The sequence below is a fragment of the Elephantulus edwardii genome, unplaced genomic scaffold (genome assembly GCF_000299155.1).
Source record: "Elephantulus edwardii isolate Elephantulus edwardi_28Jun2011 unplaced genomic scaffold, EleEdw1.0 scaffold00015, whole genome shotgun sequence".
Classification (NCBI taxonomy): domain Eukaryota; kingdom Metazoa; phylum Chordata; class Mammalia; order Macroscelidea; family Macroscelididae; genus Elephantulus; species Elephantulus edwardii.
Genome location: NW_006399765.1, coordinates 1,856,261 through 1,881,808, shown reverse-complemented (window position 1 = coordinate 1,881,808; position 25,548 = coordinate 1,856,261). Strand labels below are relative to the sequence as shown.

Below are 25,548 nucleotides of genomic sequence, written 5' to 3'. Positions count from 1 at the left end.
CTGTTAAAGGGGTTTTGATCCCAAGGAAAAAAGGCTTTCCTGCCACACCCTATCACCCTGTTCCCTTTGGAGGCTATCGCTCAGTGACAGGGCTTCAGAACGTTCCCTCGAGCTCCCTGCCACCTGCTGTTCTCATGACAGCTTTGACTATGCATCAGGCAATGTACTTTCTGGGAGCAGACACTGAGTGAAGCAAACAGGAATCAGCTACTAACCAAAAGATTGACCCTTCACATCATCCGGGTGTGCTGCCAATAAAAGGTCTTTGAATCCACGTCTGATAGATGATAACCAGGAAAGCTTTACAGAAAACACTCCTGAATGCATGGGGTCGCTGTAAGTCAGAGTCAACTCCGTGCAGCTGGCGTGGTTTTGGTTAATATCTCTTCCATGCTTGAACAGATCATTCAGGAGGCAGGGCTTCATGAGGAAGAGTGTGGCGTCAGGGTTGGAGGAAGACTCATTAACAACCTATGATGTGCAAATGACACAACCTTGCTTGCTGAAACTGAAGAGGACCTGACACGCTTGCTGCAGAAGGTGAAGGACTGTAGTCTTCAATATGGATTGAAACTCAACATCAAGAAGGCAAAGATTCTCACCACTGGGCCAACTGGCAGCACCATATTAGATGGAGAAGAGATTGAGGTTGTGGCAATTACAGCTTGCTCGGATCCACTATCACCACTCTTAACACCAGCAGTCAGGAAATCAAAAGACAAATTGTACTGGGAAAATCTGCTGTCATGAACCTCTCCCGAGTGCGGAAGAGCAGGACGTCAGTCTATACAAAGGTGTGCCTAATCCAGGCCATGGTCTTCTCAAATACCTTCTGCCCGGTTTGGCGGTGCAGCTCCTCACCACTGGGCCACCGGAGCTCCCCTTACAGGTCATGCTCTGGGGAAATGACCCTTACTTTGGATCAGGGCTCTGATGAGGATTAAGAATGTTGCATGTCACCCTTAATCCTCTTACAATTGTTTGGTCTATCAGATTGGGGGACATCGTTACATAACCTCCACATTACATCATGACGTGTATTTTGGGGAGAGAAGAACACAATTCCACCCTATGATAGCAAAGCATATTGAATATACCGCAGGCAACCCAGAGAACAAACAAATCTGTTGTCGACGAAGTTGCAGCCAGACTGCTCGCTGGCAGCAAGGATGGTGAGATTCCATCTCCGATGCTTTGGGCATGTTATCAGGAAAAGCCGATTCCTGGAGAAAAAGCCAAACAAGGCAAAGTGGAGGAGGGAGGGGCAGCGAGAAAGAACAAGCCCCTCCGGGAGACGGGTGACATGGTAACAGAGGAAGCAAGCAGTGATTGTGAGGGTGGGGCAGGAGCAGGCAGGATACTCATTCTGTATGAGTCCGTGCCTCCTCCATAACACCTAACAGGTCACCAGGCCTTTCTTCCGAGGCACCCTAGGACAGTTCTAATCTCTAATATTTCAGTTAGCAGCTGAGAGTACACTAGCCTCTTTGCCTCTCTCAGGGACTCTCCCTAAAAACAATAGAGGTTTGTTTGAAACATGTAGGTGACTGGTCTCCCCAGGTAGAAAGTGAGACCTGAAAAACAGGGTGTTGGCTGAATCACCACTCAATCTCCTGGCTCTTGCCCAGTGAAGGGTACACTGCAGATACTCATTAAATGCTTGTTAGATTATAGGACGAATCCAGAGAGGAGGACGTTAACACTGGTGGGGCAGCAACTGCGTGCCACATGCAGGTTTATTGTGTCTTTTCTCATCTGACCTCTGACCACCTCCTAAGAGGAAACTGATGCTTAATTGCTTTGCTCACCACTTAGAGACTTTACCTGTATTAGGTGTCAGCTCTTAAAAAGAAAAAAACCAAACCCTTGCAATAGTATTAACATCTTCTCACAGGGGACTGGTGAGCAGGCATGTCGTCCTTCTATGAACAGGTAGCCGAAGCAAAGCCTGATTCAGGTCCCCAGGTTCCTGGACTCTCAGTCCAGTGCTCCTTCTCCAAAGCCAAACTTCTCATGGATCAGGAGGGTAACAGGCAGGCCCTCCCCAAGTCTCCACATGCCAGAGCAGGTCCTTAAGGGTGAAGCTGGAGTAATGAGGTGTTTAAGGGTGAGACAGGTGTGCATTTTCCGATGGTAAACTTCCTGTCAAAGGTGATTAAGGATGAAAGGAGCCCTGGGGCCAAAGAATAATGTGGCTTGGCTTGAGTTAGACAAGAGACAAGACAAATAGGGAGGGAGTGTAACTTACATGCAAATTTACATATTAGAGAGTAATTATAATCTTTGTTATAAATCCCCAGCTAATGGGAGGCGACGTGGACCCGGCACATGAATCAAGAATGCTGAGATGACATCTATTATGGAACCATTATCCCTGACACTGTCGTTGGGATTTTTTTGTTGTCTTCACTTGGGGCCTTTAATTAGTAGATGAGCCCATCGCCTGGCTCATTTGTAAAGGGCTTGGAGCTCGAGGGGAGGGGGAGGGCGATCCGAATCCAAAGGATCATTATGATTGCCATGATCATTATGACAAGACGTTGCTCGCTGGTGACGGTGTAGAGCGTTGTCGTGGAAACCGTGGGCTTATTAGTCGTGTTCTTTTAATGTTGCCAGGACGCCGGCATCCCTTAACCAGCGCCTGCTCTGTGCTGGCTGCACGGTGGCCTTTGTGACATGGACAAAGAAGCAGTCCTCTCTGAGACCTGGGATTTTGACATTCTGGTGCCTACTCTGCTTTGCTCTCCGTCCCCATGAGCAGCTTGTAAAAATGACCTCCTTGAGTCATCTGGGGGACTGGGAATTTTCTCGACTGTGATCCGGAAGGTGGTGACACCGGTGTGCAGAATTGTAAAAATCCAGTTAGATGCACATTTATGTACGCTTTACCGTGGATATGTGAGTCCTCAATTTAAAAATATTTTGCATTTCACCCTTTTCTTACCACAGGCAAAATTTTATCCTTTCAATAGCTTTTTGCCTTAAACAGGTGACATCTAGAATATCACCTTTAAACGGTATTGTAGCGACCTCTCTTGTGGTGGGTGCATCACAGAACTTATATGATTGAATCCTTACCTCCATCCAGGGAAACCAATGTTCTTCTCCCTGTTTTACAGATGTGGGAATTGAGCCACTCCTGGGAGCCAGGATCTGGGCCCAAGGCTCTGAGACTCTAGCCCACACCCTTTCTACTCGGTGTAGGGTTACCTCCTTGACTATGTGAAGCAGGGGAAGAGCTCCAGGACAGCAGCACCCTGTGATACATAGGACGTGAGGGGGACAATATTATTTTTTTTCCTCTAGAAGTTTTCTCATGAGAAACAGAGAAGATTCAGAGAGATACATGGACAAAGAAGCAGTCCTCTTTGAGACCAGAATAATGTAGTTGTCCAAAATAATGTCCAAAATAATGTAGTTGATGTGGCTTAACCTCAAACACACTATTGTTTGTTCTATCAAATGATTGGTGGCTTATTGCTAAAGAATTGCACTGCCAATCTAAAGGTACGCAGTTCAAATCCACCAGTTGCTCCATGTGAGAAAGATGAGCAGTTTCCATGTGTGCAATTAACTGCTTCTGAAAACCTGCTGGAAGGTCAGCTATGGGTCAGTTCTGACTTGTCAGTACACAATAACGACTTTAAAAGTGTTAAAGACAGCATATCCAAGTCCAGATCTCTGGGGCTGCTGGGAGCCAGATCAAGAGCCCACATGGTCTCTCTCAGTTGTTCAGGTTCCTGCCCAACCATTGCCACTCATTACAGGAGAAACCACCTATTCCTTATTGAAGTGTCATTCTTTGGCTTTTCTCCTGAGAACCAAGTCCAATTTTCCTTTGGAAAGCCATCTTCTTTTCTGCTTCTAGTCCAGATGATTTGGATGCAGTTGATTTGATCTCTGACTCCAGTGGCCCTCACGTGCCTCAGTTTGACTAATCAGAGAAGATTGTTATTGGCCTACAGCTGGGTATATGACCTAGCCAGAGCCAGGGCAGTGCACTGAATGCTTATTGGGATTCCATGAAAGCTGTCTGCTGGAGTCAAACCTCCATAATTGTAGGTTGAAGTTGCTATCAGCCAACTTAAAAAGAATGCACGGAATCCAATATTAAGAAGAAAAAGCTTTGTTGTGGAGAGATAATAAGTTCTGATGTCTTTGTTGAGCACCTTGATCAAGCTTTACCTGAAGCTAAATGAGCCTGGATTTCTTTTTTTTTTCCAGTCACATGGACCAAAAAGTTTGCTGATTTTTATGCTATTATTGTTGTTGTTTCTTTAGCCCATTTAAAATACTTAAAAGGCGTTAGTTTACAAGTGATGGAAAATTCTTCCCCAGAGAAGAAGCCATCTGGTACACAATAGGATCAGGACCCAGTATGTCAAAATGACAGGACCCTAAATTTCAACTTTCCAAAACAGAGTCATTGAGAATATTCTGCAAATATACAAGTCACTAAAGATGTTCACAAGACTAAAAATATTTTGCCAATGTATCATTTGGGTACAGGGTAAGTAAGTAGAAAAAATAAATGCAAACTTACATTCTTTCTAATTTGGTGGAACTTTGAATATTAAGTAAGAATGGTGTAGTCTTCAGGTAAGTCTTTCAGAAAGTCCTAGGGAAATTTCTCCCTACCTCTGACATCCTTTATCCCTCCATCCCAATTGTCTCCTTCTCAAGAACTACAACTGTGTTTAATTCTATGTTTATTTGTTTACTTGTTGAGTTCTAGTTCCCCCCAAACTAGACTGTAAGCTCCAGGAGCAGAAATGTCATCCATTTTATTTTCTGGCATCAGGCTACTTGTTGTGTATCATAGGATCAGAACTGACCCATAGCTGACCATCCAGTGGGTTTTCAGAGGGAATTAATTGCACAGGAAGAGATTGCCTATTCTCCTGGACAACAGCTGGTGGCCTCGAACAGTGTGCTCTTGGGATTGTAGTGTAGCTTCTTGCCACTAGGCCACCAGAGCTCCCTATCTTCACCACGAATAGGAAGGAACAACAACAACCTGACTAGTAGCTCCTAGCATAGGCCTACCCCGCCCCCCATTCCAGACCTTCAAGAACTACTTGGATAGATGAGCGATTTCCTCTCTGGGTCTGTGTTTTCTAATACAATTGCTCAGAGCTCCACTGTGCAAATGGACCCTGTTGTTACTGTGTGCTGTTGAGTCAGAATCAACATATAGCTGATCATCCAGTGAGTTTTCAGAGACAAGAAATCACACAGGAGATGACTGCCCATCCTTCTTCCACAGAGCAGCTGGTAGATTCGAACCAAGTGCCTTAGAGATTGCAGCACAGCTTCTGACCACTAGGCTTCCAGAGATCCCTAAACGGATCCTAGAAGATCTGTATCCACTGAGCCTCTTTCACATCAGCTCTACTTAAAGACTTGTCGTTTGCGTCCTATAGTCATGGATGTTATGCCATCTAATCTCTAATCTCTTCCTCATCCCTAGCACATTGCTTCCTGGTCTATGAGTTAGACCATTTCTCTCTCCCTCATGACCAAATATCAGGGTCCAACACAGTCCCCGGGCAAGGCATGGGGCTCAGTCTCTCTCTGAAGCTCTTCTTCCTGCTCTCCCATTGTCCTCATGTGTCTTTGAGCTTTACTTTCTCCCTATAGACAATGTAAGAAAAGAAATTATTTTTTTTGTTTTTTAATTGATATATTAATGAAAATTTATACAGAACTTGGATTTTCATTCATTCATTGTTGTACATTTTCCTCCTTGCCCAACCCCCATTTGCTTTTCTTTTAAAAATAGTTCTTTCATTGTTGTACAATCCCCCCCACCCACTCACTCGCAGTCCACTTTACTATGCAGCTCTTATTCTGGACTGTTGTCATGTAAATAATACTTAATCATATGGTCTTTTTTGGAAGGAGGAGTGGCATCCACTTCCATAATAGCTTGCCTCTGGAAACCCTATGAACCTGGAGAGAGGATGAAAGGCGCCCAAGCATCGAGGACTCTCCTTCATAGGGTCGCTATGAGTCGCCTGCGACTTGACGGCACTTAACAACAACAACAACAACAACAACATATTCCTTTTAAATAATTCTATTTCTCATCTGTTTCAATGCAATGTACTCTATTTATCCCCTCTTTATTTGGTTTTCCGCCCAACCCCATGTCAGTCCTGCTTTGTAACAGTGACATTAGGCAGTATTTGTCCTTTTGTGAGTGAGATATTTCATTCAGCATAGTATCCTCCAGCGTCACCCATTTTGTATAATATTTCACGAGTTCCTTATTTTTCAGTGCTGCATAGTATTCCATTGTGTGAATATACCACAGCTTTTCTACCCATTTGTTGATGGGCACTTGGGTTGTTTCCATCTCTTTGCTATTGTGAACAATGCAGCAATAAGTATGGGTGTGCATATATCTGTTTTGGTGGCAGTTCTGATTTCTTTAGGGTACATTCCCAGTAGTGGAACTACTGGATCAAATGATATTTCTATTTCCAACTTTTTGAGAGAGCACCATACTGCCTTCGAAAGTGGTTGCACCAAGAAAAGAAATTCTTCTTTATTGAACACCCATCATACACTGGGAGCTTTGAATTTATGATTGTATCTAATCCTCATAGCCTGCCTTTAAAGGTAGCCTGATTGGTCTTTATTTTAGAGGAGAGGAAAGAAAGATTCAGAGAGGTCAAATGAGTTCTCCAAAGTTACACTAATGCAATTTTCAGATGTCATGTTTTGTTTTTGCTGTTATTCCACCCTTAGCTCTCTGACTTGAGGTGCATGTGTATGTATGTGTGTATCTCCAGGTCAGTTTGTCATACCAATATGCCATATACAAAAAGAAGTTGCTGTTGCATTCATTCCACCCCGTAGTAACTCCTTACAGGCTTAGGGCAGCACTTTATTCCATTGAGTTGTCAGTGGTTGTTTTTGTCACAATCAGATCACTAGACCTTTTTTTCTGAAGCCTCCAAGTGGACTTGACCTTCTAACTTCTTAGTTAGCAGTCAAGCCCAGTAAACATCTGTATCCAAAGTATCCAAAGACTCCCAAGTAAATAGGAATATTATGATTGTGCAAAATTTCCACACAAATATATAATTGATACGCTCACTCATGCATGAGTGCATATGTCCATGTAAATGTGCATTTACATTCCCTGTTTTTCTTTTCTGAAAATGAGCTTTTCATACCTTCATACTCTGGGATGTGCATGTACACACACACACACACACACACACACACGTTTCCAACGTCTTTATTTATTGTACGGAAGGAGAAGGGAAGGGCACAGCTCTAGTCAGGATGAAGCGAATTCCAAGTAAATTGCATCAATAGGACTTTTTTTTAAAAGCACACAAAGTAACTCTAAAACAATTTACACTTTTCAAAACATCATGAAACACATGGGGCTGTGTATGAAAATGTATACTCAGCAGCATCTTGTACAAATGATCCAAACTCAAGTCTATTTCCTCTTCTATTCAACCCTAGCCTCCTCCCAGATCCAGAAACCAAACCACAGTGCCTGTGGATAAAAGAGAGAGGAAAGGGGAGAGGGAGAGAGAGGGAGGGAGGAAAGGAGAGAGAGAGAGAGAGGAGAGAGAGGAGAGAGAGAGAGAGAGAGAGAGAGAGAGAGAGAGAAAACATTGATTGAAAACAAGGCATCAAGTGGTCTCTTGCCTCCAATTCAAGGTTAGGTGAATCAAGAGAGTTTATTTGGCCTCAAGCACTTAATCATTTCATTCCTCTTTCTGATTTCTTTTTGAGTCATTAGAGGATAGAATCCTCACAGAGACTGAAGAGGGGTCTTATTTTCTTCCTAGTTATTACTCCTAGATTCCCTTGCTCAATGCCCAATGCATATGTTGTACCAGATGGCTTCGACTCTTGGTGGCCGACTCAGCTGCTCAAGAACATGGCTGTGCTTAACCTCATCAATTTGACTCTGCTTCAGTTCATCCCGGGGTATGAGTGTGATACCGATCAGTTTAATTAGTTTAATGAGGGCTCAGGGAGCTGGTCCACATTTTTAATTTGTTGTACAGAACAAATTGGCTCCCTCCTTGATCGTTTCAGCATTCAGAAGGAGAACGGCTCTCAATTCATCATGTTCTACTCTGTTACATGGGTTTGCTACGGGACCCCACAGCACCTCACGACAACCTCTACTTTGAGGAATTGAGCACTGTCCAAGGAACTAATGTGAACTGGAATCAGAGAATCAGTTCATCATGAGGTGTGTTCTGACATAATGAGAAGTCTAAATACATCAAAGGAGCAGTTTGCCAAACCTCACTGCTGTAGAGTCAGTTCCAGCTGATAGTCACCCTCCATCAGGTGTCAGATGCTGTTAGTTACAGTGGGAGGAGACTGCTTGTCTTTCTCCCTCGGAGCTGCTCATGGATCCAAGCCACGGGAGGCGCGCAGCCTTGAGTTATCAGCAAGGCAGTCTATGGACCCCACCACTAGCGCTCCCTTTGAGCCTAATAATGCAAGTCTCAGATCTCTAGTGCATGAATTCTTGCTCCAATAGACCACATAGTATTTAAGCTTTTCTCCCCCTTAAATATGGTCTCAAAAGTGAAGAATACAAGGGGTTTCTTTGATGTCTGGTAGTAAAATATTAGAATTTCTACTTATGTTTATCTTATTGTAAAAGGAAGACATGCTAATAGAACTGATAGACAAATTTACTCACCAACCACTAATGCCGAAGAGGAAGGTTCTCCGCCCCGCCCCCTGCAGTCTGAAATTAACCAAATGTGCATCCAAGATGCATTGATAATTACTGGTGACAGAAATGAGAAAGTTGGAAACAAAGAAGGATCAACAGTTGGGGATAAAATCAAGCTTTTGGGATAAAAACAACTTTGGAAATCTTATGACAGAATTTTGCAAGAACAATGTTTTATTCATTGAAAATACTTTTCTTCAACAATGTGAATGGTGATGTGGATCCTGCTAGCTGGAATACACTGGCATCAAATCGACTATTATCTATGGAAAGAGATCATGGAGAAAGTCAATGTCATTGATAGAACAAGATCAGGAGCTGACTGCAGAACAGACCAGCAGTTGCTTATGTGTCAGTTCACACTGAAGCTGGAAACAACCTGAAGTCCATGAGTCTCTCCCACTTGAAGTGAGAGACTATTTCAAGAATAGACTTGACAGATTGCACGCAAACAACTAAAGACTGACCATCAAGGACATCATACATGAAGAAAGCAAAAAGTCACTTATAAAGGAAAGAAAAAGACCAAATGGATGTCAGGAAAAACTTTGACTCTAGAACAAAGGCTAAAACAAAGCGAAGAAGTGATGAAGAAAAAGAGTTGAACAAAATACTATAATGAAATGTGCTAAGATGTGGAGCTAAGAACCAAAGGAAGAATGCATTTCTCTAGCTGAAAGAACTTGTGTTGCAATATCCACTTCCTAAACAACATGCCTCTGGAAACCCTATGAACTTTGGTAAATGACGATAGTTATAGAAAGGCTTCAGGCCTTTTGTTCATAGGGTCACTATGAGTCATGCTCGATTTGACAAGCAACCAACAACAATATGAGCAAAATATTAAACAATGCAGAAAGCATCAAATGAAGATGGAAGAAATAGCCACTCTATTGAAAAGAATTGATAGACATACAAACATTTCGGGAAATAGCGTGTGGTAAAGAGCTGATGGTACTAAAGAAAGAAGTCTTAGCTGTACTGATGACATTGGGAAAAAAATGAGGCTCTAGAAATTGATGAAAAACCAGTTGTTTCAACAAATTGCAACACTGGAAGTCCTCATTCATCCACACTGAGAAATTTTGAAGACATCTAGTTAATTGACTAGAAGAGACCCATTCCAAGAAAAGTGAACCAACATAATGTAGGGATTATTGAACAATACCATTAATGTCACATGTGAGTAATTTTACCCTAGGGATAATTCAAAAGCAAGCACATTGATAGGGAACTGCCAGGCAATCAAGCTGGACTCAGAAGAGGACATGGAATGACGGAAATACACGTATCATATACATGCTGATGTCATATAAATGCTGAGGTCAGATAAACATCAACTGCACAAAAAGAAAACCAGAAAGATGTTTACTTGTGTTTTATTAACTATGAAAACACATTTGACTGTGTGGATCATAACAAACAATGCATAACACTGAAAACAATGGGAGTTCCAAGAACATTTAATTATGCTCATGTAAAACCTGTACATAGACCAAAAGACTGTTGTTTGAACAGAAGATGATACCGTGTGGGTGGAAATCAAGAAAGGTATGTGTCAGGGTTGTATCTTGTCACCATATTTATTCAGTCTGTATGAAGAGCCAACAATCTGAGAAGCAGACTATACAAATAACTATATATAATGATGACATACAATGTCAGGATTAAAGGAAGACTCCATTAACAACCTGAAATCTGCAGACGACACAACCTTGCATGTTCAAAGTGAAGCACTCACTTGCAGCCTCCTGTATAGATTAGACTTTAACATAAAAGGAAACAAAAATCCCTACAACTGGACCAGTAAGCAACATCATGACAAAGACGAGAATGATATTGTCAAGGATTTACTTTTCCTTGGATTCACAATCAACATTCACGGGAGTAGCCATAGAGAAATCAAATGATACATCGGATTGAGCAGATGTGCTGAAACAATTCTCCTTTAAAGTATTAAAAAGCAAAAATGTTGTTCTTGAAGACTTAAATGCTCCGACCCAAGTCATGGTCCCTTCAGTCATCCTGTTTGCATGTGAAGACTGGAAAATGACTACGGGGAACCCAAGAAGTGACTGCTTTTACATTGTGTTGACAAAGAATATTGAACATACCAAGGCCTTCCAGGAGAACGAACACATTCATTGTTAAACTGGTACTGCCATGATGGTCATTGGAAGTGAGGATGGTGACATTTTGTCTCGTGTCTTTTGGACAGGTTATCAGGAGGGAACAGTCCCTCCGGAAGGACATCTTTCTTGATCAATAAAAAGAGGAAGATTTCTGATAAGATGCATGGACACAGTGGCCATAGCAGCAGTGAGTGTGAGGACGACACAGGACTGGGTAGTATTTTATTCTGTTGTATTTAAACACCTTGTTCTGCATTTCTACCTTCAGTGTATTTCATGATACTTGTATGTAATACTGAAGGGAATCTATATCATATGAGATCCCATGGAGGGATGCTCGTGTTTCTTCTGAGAAAGGGATGTGATCAGTAAATGTTGGAATTCCTAAATGTTTTAACTAGGGAGCTCTGGTGGCCTAGTGGTAAGGCGCTGTGCTGCCATCTCGAAGGCACATGGTTCGAATCCACCAGCTGCTGTGGGGAAAAGATGGGTGATCTCTTCCTGTGCGATGTACTGCCTCTGAAAACCCACTGGAGGGTCAGCTATGGGTCAGTTCGTACTGGACGGTACACAACAACAAAAGCTATAAAGCGTACGTCTCTAAATCACTGGAATTTGGGGCATATCAACAGGGTGGAGGAATTGCTTTTTTAAAAATCGCCCATGGTAGGGTGATTTTAGAGATGTGGTGGTCTGGGACAAACAGCCTACAGAGAGTGGGGGAACCTTCTTCCTTCCTCACCAGTGACCCCAGAAGAGAAGCAGGCAGGGTTTGGATGTTTTGTAGAAAGTGCTAGAGTGAGCCTGGTGATGGAGCACGTACAGGAGGACAGATGAATGCACTCCAACCTAGAAGGGTCTCAGGGGTAACTCCCCACACCCTCAGCTTGGGGCAGGTGTCTACACATTGAACAGCTCTCCTGAGTAGGCGTTCGGGTCTTCCTGAGACCGAGTTACCACCTTGAACTGGCGCCGCAGGAAACCACCGTAGCGTTTCTGGTTGTTCCACTTGAGCTTGGGACGAATGCGCCGCAAGAAGCCCCCGTAGCGCTTGTACAGGTCTTCATGGGCTGCTGCCCCCTCCCCGTCACCCTCCCCAGCCACCTCCGAGCTCCTTTTGGGGTACTTGCGCAGGAAGCCCCCATAGCGTTTGACCTGCTCCTTGGGGTCCTCCTCGTCAGATCCCAGCGCCCTGGCCTCCATCATGCCGTCCTCTGCCTGCTCATCCCCCAGCAGCTCAGATTCTGCTCCCTCCTCGCACCTCTCCAAGAGTCCCCTGAGCTTCTCCTCCAGATTCTGGCTCAGGGCATCCTCCCTTGACGGAGTGGTGGGGGGAGATTTCATTTTCTCCAGCTTCTTCAGGAAGGATTCAGCACGCTCAGCCAGCTCACCGTAGGGATCTTCCAAAACAGCCCTGTTCTCCAAGGCCCCCTGGCCATTGAGCCCAAGGGCGAAGGGGGTGAAAGCAGACAGGAAATCCTGGCATCTCCCCCACTCCCCAGAGGGCAGTAGGTGGGCCTGGCATTCCAGAGAGCAAACCTGCAACAGATCCAACAAGATCAGAGGGGTCACATCACCCCCATCAAACCTCAAATCACACGCATCCTTCCCGCCCCCACAGGGCCAGTGTCCAGTGTCAAAGACGACGGAGCTGCCGTCGCTAAGCACGGGGCCATGCCCTGTGGCTAGCGTCGTGTATTAAATGCTTCCAGTCATGACTGCACGGAATCATCCTCACACTGCACCCGTGCACTGCCCACCAGACACTGGGGGCCTGGACATCAGCCTTCCTGCTGTTATGAGGAAGGTGTGTGGGGCAGCAGGACTCAAAGCAAAAGTGAAGCCAGGCCAAGAGATGCTAAGACTCAGGAGCGATGCCAAGGCTTTGGTCACGTCTTTCAGGATCGTCAGGAGTAGAGACAGAGCTTCTGTGACAGTGGCTGGATTTGTAGATATCTAGTGGAGTTCTGGTGTCTTAATGGTAAGAATCTGCCCTGCGATCTCGAAGGCATGCAGTTCGAATCCACCAGCTGCTCCTCAAGAGAAGGATGGGGCACTCTCCCCCCCGTGTGATTAACTGCTTTTTTTTAAATTTCTTTTCCTTTAATTTATGTTTTATTTCATTCACTCATTGTTGTACAGATTAATTGCTTCTGAAAACCCACCAGAGGGTCAACTATGGGTCAGTTCCAACTCGATGGTACAAAACAGCAACAACAGCAGTGGAATTAGGGAAAACTGGTGGCTTCAAGGTAAGAAGCTGTGCTGCAATCCCAAAGGCATGTGCTGCTCAAATCCCAAATCCACCAGCTGCTCAATGGGAGAAAGGTGGGCAATCTTCTCCTGTGTGAGCTTCTGCCACTGTAAACCTGCTGAAGGGTCACTTATGGGTGGGTTCCAACTTGACACAAGCAAGAAATAGAGGGAGGGAGCTCTGGTGGCCGAGTGGCAAGAAATTGCACTGGCAACCCAAAGGCACTGGGTTCGAATCTGGGGGAGAAATAGGATCAATCTCCTCCTGTGTGCTTAACTTATTCTGAAAACCCTCTGGAGGGTCAGCTATGGTTGGTTCCTCATAGCTGGGACCAACTATAAAGCTGGCTGAGCCAGCTCAAGTGGAGAGAAGCCATGAAAAGGTCGCCCTGGGCTGCTAATTCAAAAATGAGCATCATTTCATGAATAAAACTTCTGATCACTGGCTCTGATGGTCTAGTGGATAAAAGGCTGTACTACCAACCCACAGGTAAGCAGTTCAGATCTACCCGCTGCTCCATGAAATTTCCTCCCATGTACTTTACAGCTTCTGGAGACCCTCTGGAGGGTCAGCTGTGACTTAGTCATCACCCAATGGCACGTAACAATAACACTGCCAGGCACAGGCTCCCTGGGAGTCCAAGCATCTTGCTGGACCGGAGTGAGCCTGTGTGTGGGGAAGTGTTGGTCTCCAGGTTGTCCAACAGACAGGACAAGCCCTGCGCAGAGAGGTGTGTCTAAGAGCAGACCCCAGCATCCCCAGCCTCCACACCCAGGACCAGTCTCTCTGCTGGCTCAGGGGTGTCAAAGACTCTGCTTGCCACCTACCAGGGCATTAATGGGCTTGGGCTCATCCTGGGTCTTCACTGCACACAGGGAACACGAGGACAGGCAGTCTGCCATGACGGAGGGGAGGGCGAGGAGGCACGCTGCCAGCAGGGTACCCTGCCAGGTCATTCTGTCACGACGGTTTCTGCTGGAAAGAAGAAGAGACGATGGTAAGCTGGGTGAGTGTGTCCACTGGCACTGTGTCCTGTGCCTTTGGGAGTCCTGTCATGGACTCGTGTCAGCGGCACTACAAGGGGAGCATTCTTATTCTCATTCTACAGTCGAGAACATGAATGGAAACTCGGCAAGGTAGAGTGTAGGCCAAGGCCAACAGTCAAGGACGGGCAGAGCACATCTAAGAACGACAGGAATGACACATACCCAGGGGCCACGTGTGAGAGGGAGGAGTGGCCAATGAGCATTTCCATTTTCCATGCAGTTGCCATGGCCGGCTGTGGGAAGTCAACTGAAAACACCTTATATATGAGAGGCTCCAGGTTGTTGCTTGTCATCAAGTCAGAACTGACCCAGGACTGGCCTTCCAGGGGGGTTTCAGAGGCAGTAAATTGCACTGAAGGAGACTGCCCAACCTTCTCTCATGAAGCAGCTGGTGGATTCAAACTGCGTGCCTTTGGGATTGCAGCGCAGCTTCTTACCACTAGGCTACCAGAGCGCCCTGTGAGGCTACAAGGGTCAAGACAAACTGTGCATTTTCTCTGCTGAGTGTAAAAAGAGAAGAAACTGGGTGGGGCAGCGTGGGGAGGCAACTCACAAGAAAACCTACTGATTTTGAGCAGGTCGTGAACTAATTTTGACCTGTGACTGGAGGGAAGGTAGAGTTGTCATTTTCACGCAGTGCTACAATGTGTTAAGTAAAAGATGAACTCGTTAGACTTGTGCTTTTGAGCTGGCATTGTGGCTACGTTACCTAAAAGATGGTGTCAGATATTTGGACAGACATTCAGTACTTGCCATAGGCACTCTGTTCCATAAACACGTCTCTGAGGGAGGGAATTAGCATGTGCCAAAACTCACTGTGTGTTACACGTTCATGTTCAATCTTCCCAGCAGCTCTTCAAGATGGGTTTTATTGAGCAGATGGGGAAGTTGAGGCTTAGAGAGGGGATGGCGTGATGGGTCACAGAGCTACAAAAATTACAAGCATAGACTTGGCCTCTGCCAGGCAAATTTCAAATCCCTTGAGCACCCCTCACTCAGGCTAGAAGACATTTCACTGTGTGCCTTTCTGGCTTCCACCCCGGCTCCCTGCCTTATCCCCTGTCCTCCAGGCTGGAACCCATTCAGTTCTTTCTGCTCTGACAGGTCCTGGGATTTGCCTTTTCCACCCCAGAAATGCTACCTGTGCCACCGATATTCTCTCCTTCACCCCCTTTCCTTGCTGGTCTCCGTGCCTCCACCCTTCCTGTGGTTCTTCCTGTCACCCTGAAATATCCTCAGCACATCCCTCCAGCACATCAGATCCTTTACGCTGGATCAGCCTTGACTCTTCTGCTTAAATGCCAGACATCCTCAATCTTCTCCTGTGCTCCAACCTTTCAGCTCTCGGATTCAATTACACTCCAATACCAGGCTGCTATTTGGAGGGAAGGATTTTGAAACTTCATCTCATATACTTTGTGCATGTTGCTAGGAGGAACCAGTCTTGGAAGAGGGACATCATGCTTGGGAGGGGGAGGGACAGTGAGGAGAGGAAGACCTTGGATGGGATGGATTGACTCCGTGACTGGGGTGATGGGGGTAGGAGTGTCAGAGACAACGAGGTTGGCTCAGGATAGAGCTCAGGACAGGTTTCAAAGCTGTTGTGCATAGGGTTGCAAACGACTTGACACACGTAACAACAGCAACAACTTGAACCTTCTCTCATTCTGTTCCTCCTGTCTGTCCTGTTCTGATCCTGTCTCTCCCCCTACTTGTTGCTTTTTGACCTGGGATCAGAGGCCCCTTCTCTAGGCAGCTTTCCCTGATGTCTTTGAGGGAAAATGTTCTCCCTGCTCGTTATGCTTGTTCTATCAGATATCCCACTGTGTAGAAATCAACAATGTGTGTCTTCAGGAGCTGTGTCTTGTAATCTTCTTTGAAATATGCCTTCAGACATCAAACCTGTTTCTACCCCAGGGCTTTTTTGAAAAAAGATATCTTTTTCTCTCTTATTTATTCATTGTCATACATTTTATCTGCCCTTCCCACCCACCCACCCCCACCAGCCCATCCGGCGGCAATGCACACTCCTTGTTCCAGATCCTTTACATACATATAATGCATAATCATTTATCCCTTTCAGTTCTTCCTGTCATCTGATTTAATGCAATGTTCATTGCAGAACCCCTGTGTCTGTCCTGTTTTATAACAGCGATGTTATGCAGTATTTATCCTTTAGTGCCTGAGATATTTCACTTCACATAATGTCCTCAAGTCTCCCCCATGTTGTGTAATGTTTTACTATGTCATTGTTTTTCAATGGTGCTTTCTCAAAAAGGGTCAGCCATGAATTTACTCCAATTTTATGATATATAACAACAACAATAATAGCAACAATTGACATTAACAGACACTGGGGTATGAGATGAGTGTAACACTGGCCTGTGATGGTTAAGACTCTGTGTCAGCTTGGCTGGGCCATAATTCTTAATGTAATATAACGTGCAGTTATGTAATGACAATGATCTGATGTATTCACCCTCCATTTTCACATAATGACCTGGTCTTCAGAACTGAGTCATGTCAGTAAATAAGCAGTGGATGCATCTGGCTTTTTCTTATAAGTAGATAGACTAGATTTCCTGTCACCATACACAGGGAGCCTTTGGGGCCTAGTGGTAAGGAGTCGTGCTGCCAGCCCAAAGGCACATGGTTTGAATCCACCAGTGGCTCTGCAGGAGGAATATGGGTAATATCTTCCTGTGTGGTTTGCAGCCTCTGAAAACCTGTTGGAAGGTCAGCTATGAGTTGGTTTCAACTTGATGGCACATAACAACAGCAAAAACAACATTACCAGACAAGCATTTGCTGTATTTAATGTAACTTCTTCAGCCATCAGAAGAAATAAGATTATTGTTACACGAGGGGGTTACAGCTACTGTCAACAAACAAGACATATATGAATTATTGAATAAAGAATGAATTTGCTCTGTAAACTTTCAAACAAAACACAGCATTTTAGAAAAGCCAAACAAAACGTGCAGGAATGATTGACTGGGAAACCACTTTATGAAAGATTTATATAAGGAAGCAGTTCATTAATTATCACCACTGTCTAGCTCTGGACTATGTACTATAGAAACATACAAAAGGGGGAAGACCCACAGTGTTAAAGCTTGTTGTTAGGTGTTGTCGAGTCAAGTACGACCCATAGTGAGCCTATGACTGTGAACAGCAGATCTGAACCCTGTCCTGTTTATGCTAAATCTGTTGTTCTTGCTGTGTACTGTACAGTCGGAACAGACTCCTAACTGACCCTCCAGTGGGTTTTCAGAGGCAGTTAATGGCACAGGAGGAGACTGCCCATCCTTCTCCCGTGGAACAGCTGGTGGCCTCGAACTGCATGTTTTTGGGATTACAGCATAGCTTCTTGCCACTAGGCCACCAGAGCTAGGGAGACTGAAAAATCATTTACACTTCGCTGAATGTGGTGAAGTGAGAGCTTTCGTATCTGAGAACTCTTGCTCAAATACTAATTAGAAATATTGTAAATATTGAAAAAGATACACATTCTCATGGCATTTCTAAATTTCAAATGTACCCTACATGCTCTGTCCTCACCTGCCCATTACTGCTAAATGAGGTGATTTGCATGAATTTCTGAGTTAGGATAATTTGGTGCTGTGAGTGGCCAAATTAAAAAAAAGAAAACCAACTCAAAACATTTCCCAGGGTTTAGAAAATATTCCCGAAAGCTCATCAGCTGTGCTTCCGCCCCTTCACGAACCGCTCTTAAGTCTCTCTTATCCACTGAGATGGATCTGTGTTCTAAATTTGAAGGGCACAGCGTTGAACAATCTGATTATCTAAAACCAAAGCAAAGATGCTTTAAAAAACACACACACACACAAAAACCCCACCTAACAATCCATCCAGCTATTCAGAATCGTTTCCATCACAACTCATTCTTGCCTGAGTCATCTGAGTTTTGCAGGTCACTTTGACACAGAGAAGCAGGCTCAATTTCCTACTCAGGTAGAGAGATACAGATAAGGCGTTTCAATTCAATATTCTATTAGTGTCTTTACCTTGTAGATGCTGAAGAAAAAGGACTCAGAGTTGGTGTTATGCCTGCTTTTTCTCCCTAATGCTTTAACTCACATATATCTGTAATGTGTACACATAGCATTGTTACAGTCTTGCTTCTATCAATCACAGATGCATAAGTTACTTATAGCATGATTTATAGATAGAAATTCTCTGAATTTAATTGTCAAAATCTAGGCTCAGTTAATAAGGACGTCAAAGAACTGATGCCTTTGAATTGGGATGGTGGCAAAGAGTAATGCAATATCCCATGGAACACTATACGAGCAAGTAAATCTGTCCAGGGGTAGGGGCAAGTGCAACCAGAGGGCTTCTTGGAGACAAGGATGGTGAAACTCCATTTCCCATATTTTGGGCTATTCCTTTGGAAAAGACCTCAAGCTGGAGAAGGTAGAGAGCCGGTGAAAGAGAGAACAACCCTCAATGAGATGGGTTGACACAGCGACAATGATGGGCCCTAACACATCAGAGATGATGAAGATGGGACAAAGATCAGATCTGGTTTCATAGGGTCACTGGTGGTCCTCGACTCAGGGCGCCTAACAGACTTAGAAGTATGTGAAGAGTGTGACCGACAATCTTTAGGTCGACTTTGTGCTTGTAAACCAATGCGGCATATGTTGTTGTTATGTGCAGTCAACTCATAAACATCTCATAGTTCATAAACATCATACAATAGCTCTAAACGCTGCCCTTTTCTGAGCCAATCTATCTCATTGTCTCTGCCAGACCTACTCCTGTTTCTCTAGTTGCTGTGTCAGTCCATCTCATCCTGGGTCTTCTTCTCCTGCACTGACTGTCCCTCCACCCCCACAAGCATCATGTCCCTCTCCAAGGACTGGTTCCTCTTCCTGGCGATATGCACAAAAGTATAGAAGATGGAGCTTCAAAATCCTTGCCTCCCTTTCTACGAAGATGGCACCAAAAGTGAAGAAGGAAGCCCCTGCCCCTCCCAGAACTGAAGCCAAAGCAAAGGCATTAAAGGCCAAGAAGGCGTCCTGAAGGGCATCCACAGCCAAAAAAAAAGAAGATTCACACGTCACCCACCTTCCTGCAGCCTAAGACGCTGAGACTCTGAAGGCAGCCCAAATACCCCTGATACCCCTGGAAGTGCACCCTAGGAGAAACAAGCTTGACCACTATGCCATCATCAAATTTCCCCTGATCACTAAGTCAGCCATGAAGAAGATAGAAGATAACACATTCATGTTCATTGTGGATGTCAAGGCCAATAAGCACCAAATCAAACAAGCTGTAAAGAAGCTCTATGACATTGATGTGGCCAAGGTCAACGCTTTGATCAGGCCTGGTGGAGAGAAGAAAGCCTATGTTCTATTTGCTCCTGACTATGATGCTTTGAATGTTGCCGACAAAATTGGGATCATCTAAATTGAGTCCAGTTGGCTAATTCTAAATGCAAATCTCTCTCTCTCTCTCTCTCTCTCTCTCTTACACACACACACACACACACACAAATTCCTTGCCTCCGGGGAGCAGCTTGATTTAACCCTCTCCGGGACAGATCTGTTTGTTCTTGCAGTCCACAGTATGTTCAACTTTCTAAGTTAGCCCTGAGACATTGTTATATATGCCCTAATCTCTAACCTTAAAGAAAAGATGTGACATTTGGCCAATCTTCAGCTCTGGAAGGGAGATGTTATATACTAGACTTTGGTGTCCCTGGGCCCTTATTGTGTGAGGCCAAGATGAGAATATTCACACATAAACACCAGCTGTAGGTTTATTCCGAGAAAAGGCCGAGACTGAGTATCACCCTCTGCACTCTCCTTGTCAGACGTGCATGCTGAGACTGCCTGTTACCACTAACCTCAGACCCTTGCTAGGGCGTCTGCTCACTCCGAGTCTTGGCCAAGCTTTCCTCCTGAGGTCATTCGTTAAGACTCAACACCTGAAGTCTGAAGACCTGGATTTTAATCACTGAAATAATGAGGTCACTGTTAATTCTGATTTTCTGGCTCTACATTAATGTCTTGAGGTCTTACGTGTGGGCCTTGCCATGTTGTTGATGTTGTATGCCATTCATTAATAATCAACTCATAGCAGACTCTCTAGCGGGCATTCAGAGGTGATAAATACACAAGAGGAGACTGCCCAGCTTTCTCCCTTAAAGCATCTGGTGGCTTTGAGCCTCATGCTTTTGGGTTGGCAGTGCAACTCCTTACCCACTAGGCCACCAGAATGTTCTTGTCTTGCAATAAACCAAATGAGTTTACAAATAACAGAATAATAAGTATAATAACACAGTTTCCTTGGTTCCTCTCTCTTGTCAAACCACTTCCCAACTTCTTAGTATTCTATTTATTTGTTCTATATTTGTTGTTTTTGTGGACTGTCATCTCCTCCACTTATGTATCTCTCAACTCAACTCTACTCAACTCTCATTGTTTTCAAGTTGGAGCCAGCTCATGGTTGATCTTCGTTTGTGTTACTGAGCCTGTAAATTATATGAGATTGCCCATCTTTCTCTCTCAGAGCCGCTGGTGGAATCTCACTCCTAGAGAGGTGCAGCCTTTGTGTTGGCTGTACAGTTCCCTGTGGACTGTACCCCCCAGAGCCCCCTTCACTCTCACACACAGAATTCTTTAAAGTCAGAGACCTTAACTGTCTCATACCTGCTGTATCCAGGCACCGAAGACACTGGTCAACATATAGTAGGTCCTCAATATACGCTCAAGGCATGAATTTATGCTTCATAAATGATTTGTTGAATGGGTGACCTGGAGGACATTATGCTGAGTGAACTATCTCAGTCATAAAGGACTGCATAATACCACTGTTAAGTCACATGACTGACCTGGGGGTTGGGAGAAACTGAGAAAAGAGGGGATAAATAATGAATACTGTATTGAAACAGATGCAGGAAAGGACTGTTTAAAAGCTATATATGATTAGGCATTATTTGTAGGACAGCAGTGCAGAATAAGAGGTGCATAGCAAAGTGGAATGGGGAGGGGTGAAGGAGGAGGGAGGAAATGATGAAAAAACGAATGATTTTTTTTAAGTGAACTGGGAGGTAGGGAGGTAAATGTGCAAAATGAATGAGTGAAAAATACAACTTTTTTTGTAAACTTTTGTTAAAATCAATATATATGTATTAATTTGTTGAAAGCTGTCCCTCTTAAAAAAATAAATTAAAAAAAAAAGCTGTCCCTCTCATAGCCAACGCTTTTTCAATCAGCGATCAGGACCTGAAGCCATCCAAAAGAGGGCACTGTGCAATTCTCCCACTGAAAAGGAGAGCTCACTTGAGACACCACAGCCCAGGTGGGGCCTCCAGGCTCTTCCCAGCCTGGTGTTTGAAACCCAATGCCTCTATCGTCATTCTTAGAAAGGATTCTATTCTAGCACCCCCTTTCCTGAAAATAGCCCTGTTTGCTTAGTCAGTAGTAAATATTCCCTCATGACTTCATGAAATCATTCCCATTTTGCAGATGCAGAAAATGATACTCAGAGCTGGGGAGTCCAGGATCCCTGCCTGAGCCTACTTGATAAGGACTATCACTTCCTGAGCACCTACTGTGTGCCGGGCCCTAAATCCATCCCCTCAGCTTCTCCTCCCAGTAAGGGCACACATAGTCAGTGAACAGTGTATGATCTGAAGCAAATGGTTAAGTTGGAGAACAGGGCCAGTTCTGCTGGACACCCCCACACCATTAATGTCTACAACTTCTAAGACAACTCTGATTCACTAAGAACTGAACCCTCAGTGAAGTCCAGAGGGTGTTATGCACAGAACATTCTCCTTATAAGAAAATACTCCACCCACACACATAGTTGATCAGAAGACAACATTATCCTTATTTTTTTTTTATCAGTGGAAAAAAGGATGCCCAGAGAGCCTGGGTAAATCTCCTGAGGTTGCACAGCGATTAAAGGTGAGTCAGGTCCATCTGCTTCTCTGAGGCTGGCAAGGAAGTTCAGAATGGAGAACCCCAGGAGTCTCCCGTCTTTAAGTTTCTCTCACACTATCTGCGGCTATGTGACTCTGGATTCCACATGACTGAGCTGTGCCATTAACGACAGATCCAAAGCAGACAGCTCGTGTTTGCTCTGCTTGGATGGCCAGGCCGGCCTGTGTTAGATGAGCGCTGAGGTGGGCCTGGCTGGAGGCAGAGAGCCCACACCAGCTCCTAACTCCTCCATCCATCCTGAGGCTTTCTGCATGACTTGGCTGCTAAGGTACAAGACTAAGCCAGCCAGCCTCTTCGGGATCTCTTTATTCCAGCAAAAACAGTTTCAACATCCTTTCCTCTTGCCAGTCAATTTTATGTTTAATAATAATAATTCTAGATGGTCTGGTGGATATTTAAGTACTCATGAAGCTCTGGGCACTTCTTAGGGATTAACTCATTCATATTCAACAATTCTAGGGTGGGTACAATTATCATGCCCATCTGACGTATGAGGAAGCTGAGGCACATACAAGTTAAGTCTCTGTCAAGTTCAAATCCCAATTAATGGTAGTGCTGGGATTTGAACCAGGTAGTTCAGCCTCAGAGCCACCTTTTTTATATCTCTGTACTTCAGGCCTCTCTGACACACCCACGGCCCAGTTTCCTTCTCCTTTCAAGGATCCATATCAACCTCTTGCTCTAATGCTGTCTCCAGTCACACCCATTCAAGACATGAGGAAATAGAGGAACAGAAGGCATAATGTGCAGGCAGCTGGGATTGGAAGCCACTCAGATTAAATGGGAGTTCTGCCCAAGCAATTCTAAGAAGGAATACATAGTGCCCCCTGGCCACCACCCTACCCACCACACTTTGACACTTGGGGCTCTCTCTGCCTATAAGGAGAGCTCTGGTGGTTTAAGGGTAAGGAATTATACCACCAATCCAAAGACACATGGTTCAAATCCACCATGTGCTACGAGTAAGAAAGGTGGGCGATTTCTCCCTGTTCAATTTTGATGGAGGGTCAGCTGTGAGTTGGTTCCAACATGATGGTACATAACAGCAACAACAACGTCCTACGAGCTCTTTCTCACCCTCTACCCACTCTCACCTCCCCAAAGCCTGGGTAGCCCGTACCTACTCTCTAAACTGCAGTCTCAACTGCCTCCTCCAGGAAGTGTGCCTGGACTTGCTCTTCCTCAGTACCTCAGTGGCCCCCTGTGCTGGCTGTATCCCGTAACTGCCTCTTTTTGTTGTTGTTATGTGCCGTTAAGTCACTTGCGACTCATAGCGACCCTATGTACAACAGCCCTAAACTCTGCTCTGTCCTGTGCCAATCACACTGCCTCCAACACACCCATCCCGATTACCCCAGTCACTGAATCAATCCACCTCATAGAGGGCCTTCCCCTCTTGTGCCATCCCTTGAATTATCATCAAAGATTTCCTAAGTGCAACGTCCTTGAAGTAAACATGTGCGTGTTTGGAGAATGGCAAGGGGCCCATGGGGGCTGAAAGGGTATTCCAAAGTGGCAGCTGTCATCGCTGGGACAGGTCCCCACTGTCCCCACCAGGGACTTCCCTCTGTCCCTGTCAAGTCTGACCTTGGTCAGCACCTGAGCGGCTCGTTTACCATCCCAAATGGTCAATCATTTCAACTCAGGAAAGCAGCCTGGAGCGGAATCCGGAGAGATGGCAGCCTGGGATATTTGGGCGGTTACCAAGGCTGCTTCACAACAACTCCTGTCCATCACTTGGGTTGTTGTTGTTGTTGTTGTTAAGTGCCTTCGAGTCCCAGGCGACTCATAGAGTGCTCAACGCTTGGGTGTCTCTCATCCTTTCTCCAGGTTCGTAGGGTTTTCAGAGGCAAGCTATTACGGAAGTGGATGCCACTCCTCCTTCCAAGCTTGTTTTAATCAGGGTAGCCTTCCTTAACATTGAGGCACTTCAGTTTGCTTAACTGTAAAACGAGCCTCGTGGTACCCCTGAGGTGTGGTACGGGGTGAAACAAGACATCATGTATATGGAACAGCTCACACTGTGGCTGGCTCTCCATTAGTGAGAAGCCCAGCAAGAAAGTCTCCATTCTAGTCTCCCTCGGACTGTAGGGAATGGGAAGAGGGTTGATGGAAGAGAGACAAGAAAGGTCCTGTACCGCTGTTGAATGAATTAAGTATTATGTGTGCGATGCCTACTGTGTGCCATGCGCAGTGCCTACTGTGTGCCAGATTAGACTAAGCGCCCTTTTCGTCTCATATGGATACATAAACCCACCTAGGTATGGATACAAGCAACACAACCTGTGCATCACCACTTTACACATCTCTCTAATCCCTGCAACAATCTCAGGAGTGAGTGTTTTTACACCCACCGTACAGATGACATGACTGAGGCTGGGAGAAAGGAAGCTGCTTGCCCAAATCACTGAGTATACAAATGGGGACCATACGGAGTTGTGCTGCTAACCCAGGGATAAATCTCTGGTAGTTCAAATCCACCAGCGGTTCCACAGAAGGAAGATAAGCAATCTCCTCAAGTGCAAGTTACAGCCTCCGAAACATGTTAGAGGGTCAACTAGGAGGTGGGTCCAACATAAAAGCATTGAGTTATACGTTTCGGAGCGGCTGTCTCTGGGTTAAAAAGGATCGCTAACCATTACAGAGATACACAGCCTTGAGATTTCCCTAAGCGGTCCCATTTCCTTCCTTTGCTAGGATAAACTAATTATTAAGGAATATCAGAAACATCCCAGGGGAAGTGTTTCTGCCTCTCTGCTGGGGGTTTGCTGAGGAATGGAGCCTGGAAGCCTTACATCAGAGGCGGCCCTACCTGCCTCGGATCAGGCAAGAGCTGAGGCTACAGGGGCGTGGCTGGGGATCAGAGGGAAGTGAAGGGCCAGCTCGCCCGTTAGCCGGAGGAGCAGCCAGGGGCACGGGGCCAGCGGAGGGACACGGAAACCGGGGGTTCTTTCACTAGCTAAGCCAGCTGGGGTCTTCTACGGCCTTCAAAAAGGAAAACCCCAGGCATCTTACAGCAAATGAAACGTGTCCGCAGGTCCTGCCTCAGGGCGCTGTGGACAGCGTGGTAGAGGAAAAGAGGGCCAGTAGAGGGAGAAGACATTTCTCTTTCAACAAGAAAGAAAATGAAAGGTTGGGGGAGTTAAAGGTTTTGTATAAAGTCAGGAGGTAACTAGTGAGAGAAGCAGAACTCAACCTGAGTTTTGTAAGGGGTTCAGAGCCCCTGGCAGTGGCCCCTGCTGCCTGTCTTGCTGTGGGGCCTGGGAAACTTGCCTGGAGCTCTCTTTCCTGGAGGACACCCCCATCCCACCTCTTCCACTTTGCCACCAAGGGTCAGCCACTCCCCTCTCCAAGCCTCGGTCTTTTCACCTGTGGCATCACCCCTTCTCTCTGCCAAGACATCTAAAAG

At 45.2% G+C, this 25,548-nt stretch overlaps 1 protein-coding gene and 1 pseudogene across 1 annotated transcript; one reads left to right on the top strand and one right to left on the bottom strand.

Annotated features, from left to right (window-relative positions):
- Nucleotides 1-11,760: 11,760 nt before the first annotated feature.
- Nucleotides 11,761-14,070, bottom strand: PDYN (prodynorphin). Its single transcript, XM_006881391.1, has 2 exons — nt 13,942-14,070; nt 11,761-12,399 (listed from the first exon to the last, which is right to left on the bottom strand). Exons 1-2 carry the CDS (start codon nt 14,068-14,070, stop codon nt 11,761-11,763), a joined length of 768 nt encoding a protein of 255 aa, XP_006881453.1.
- Nucleotides 14,071-19,122: 5,052 nt separating this feature from the next.
- LOC102869790 lies at nt 19,123-19,596 on the top strand (annotated as a pseudogene).
- The last annotated feature ends 5,952 nt before the right edge of the window (nt 19,597-25,548 follow it).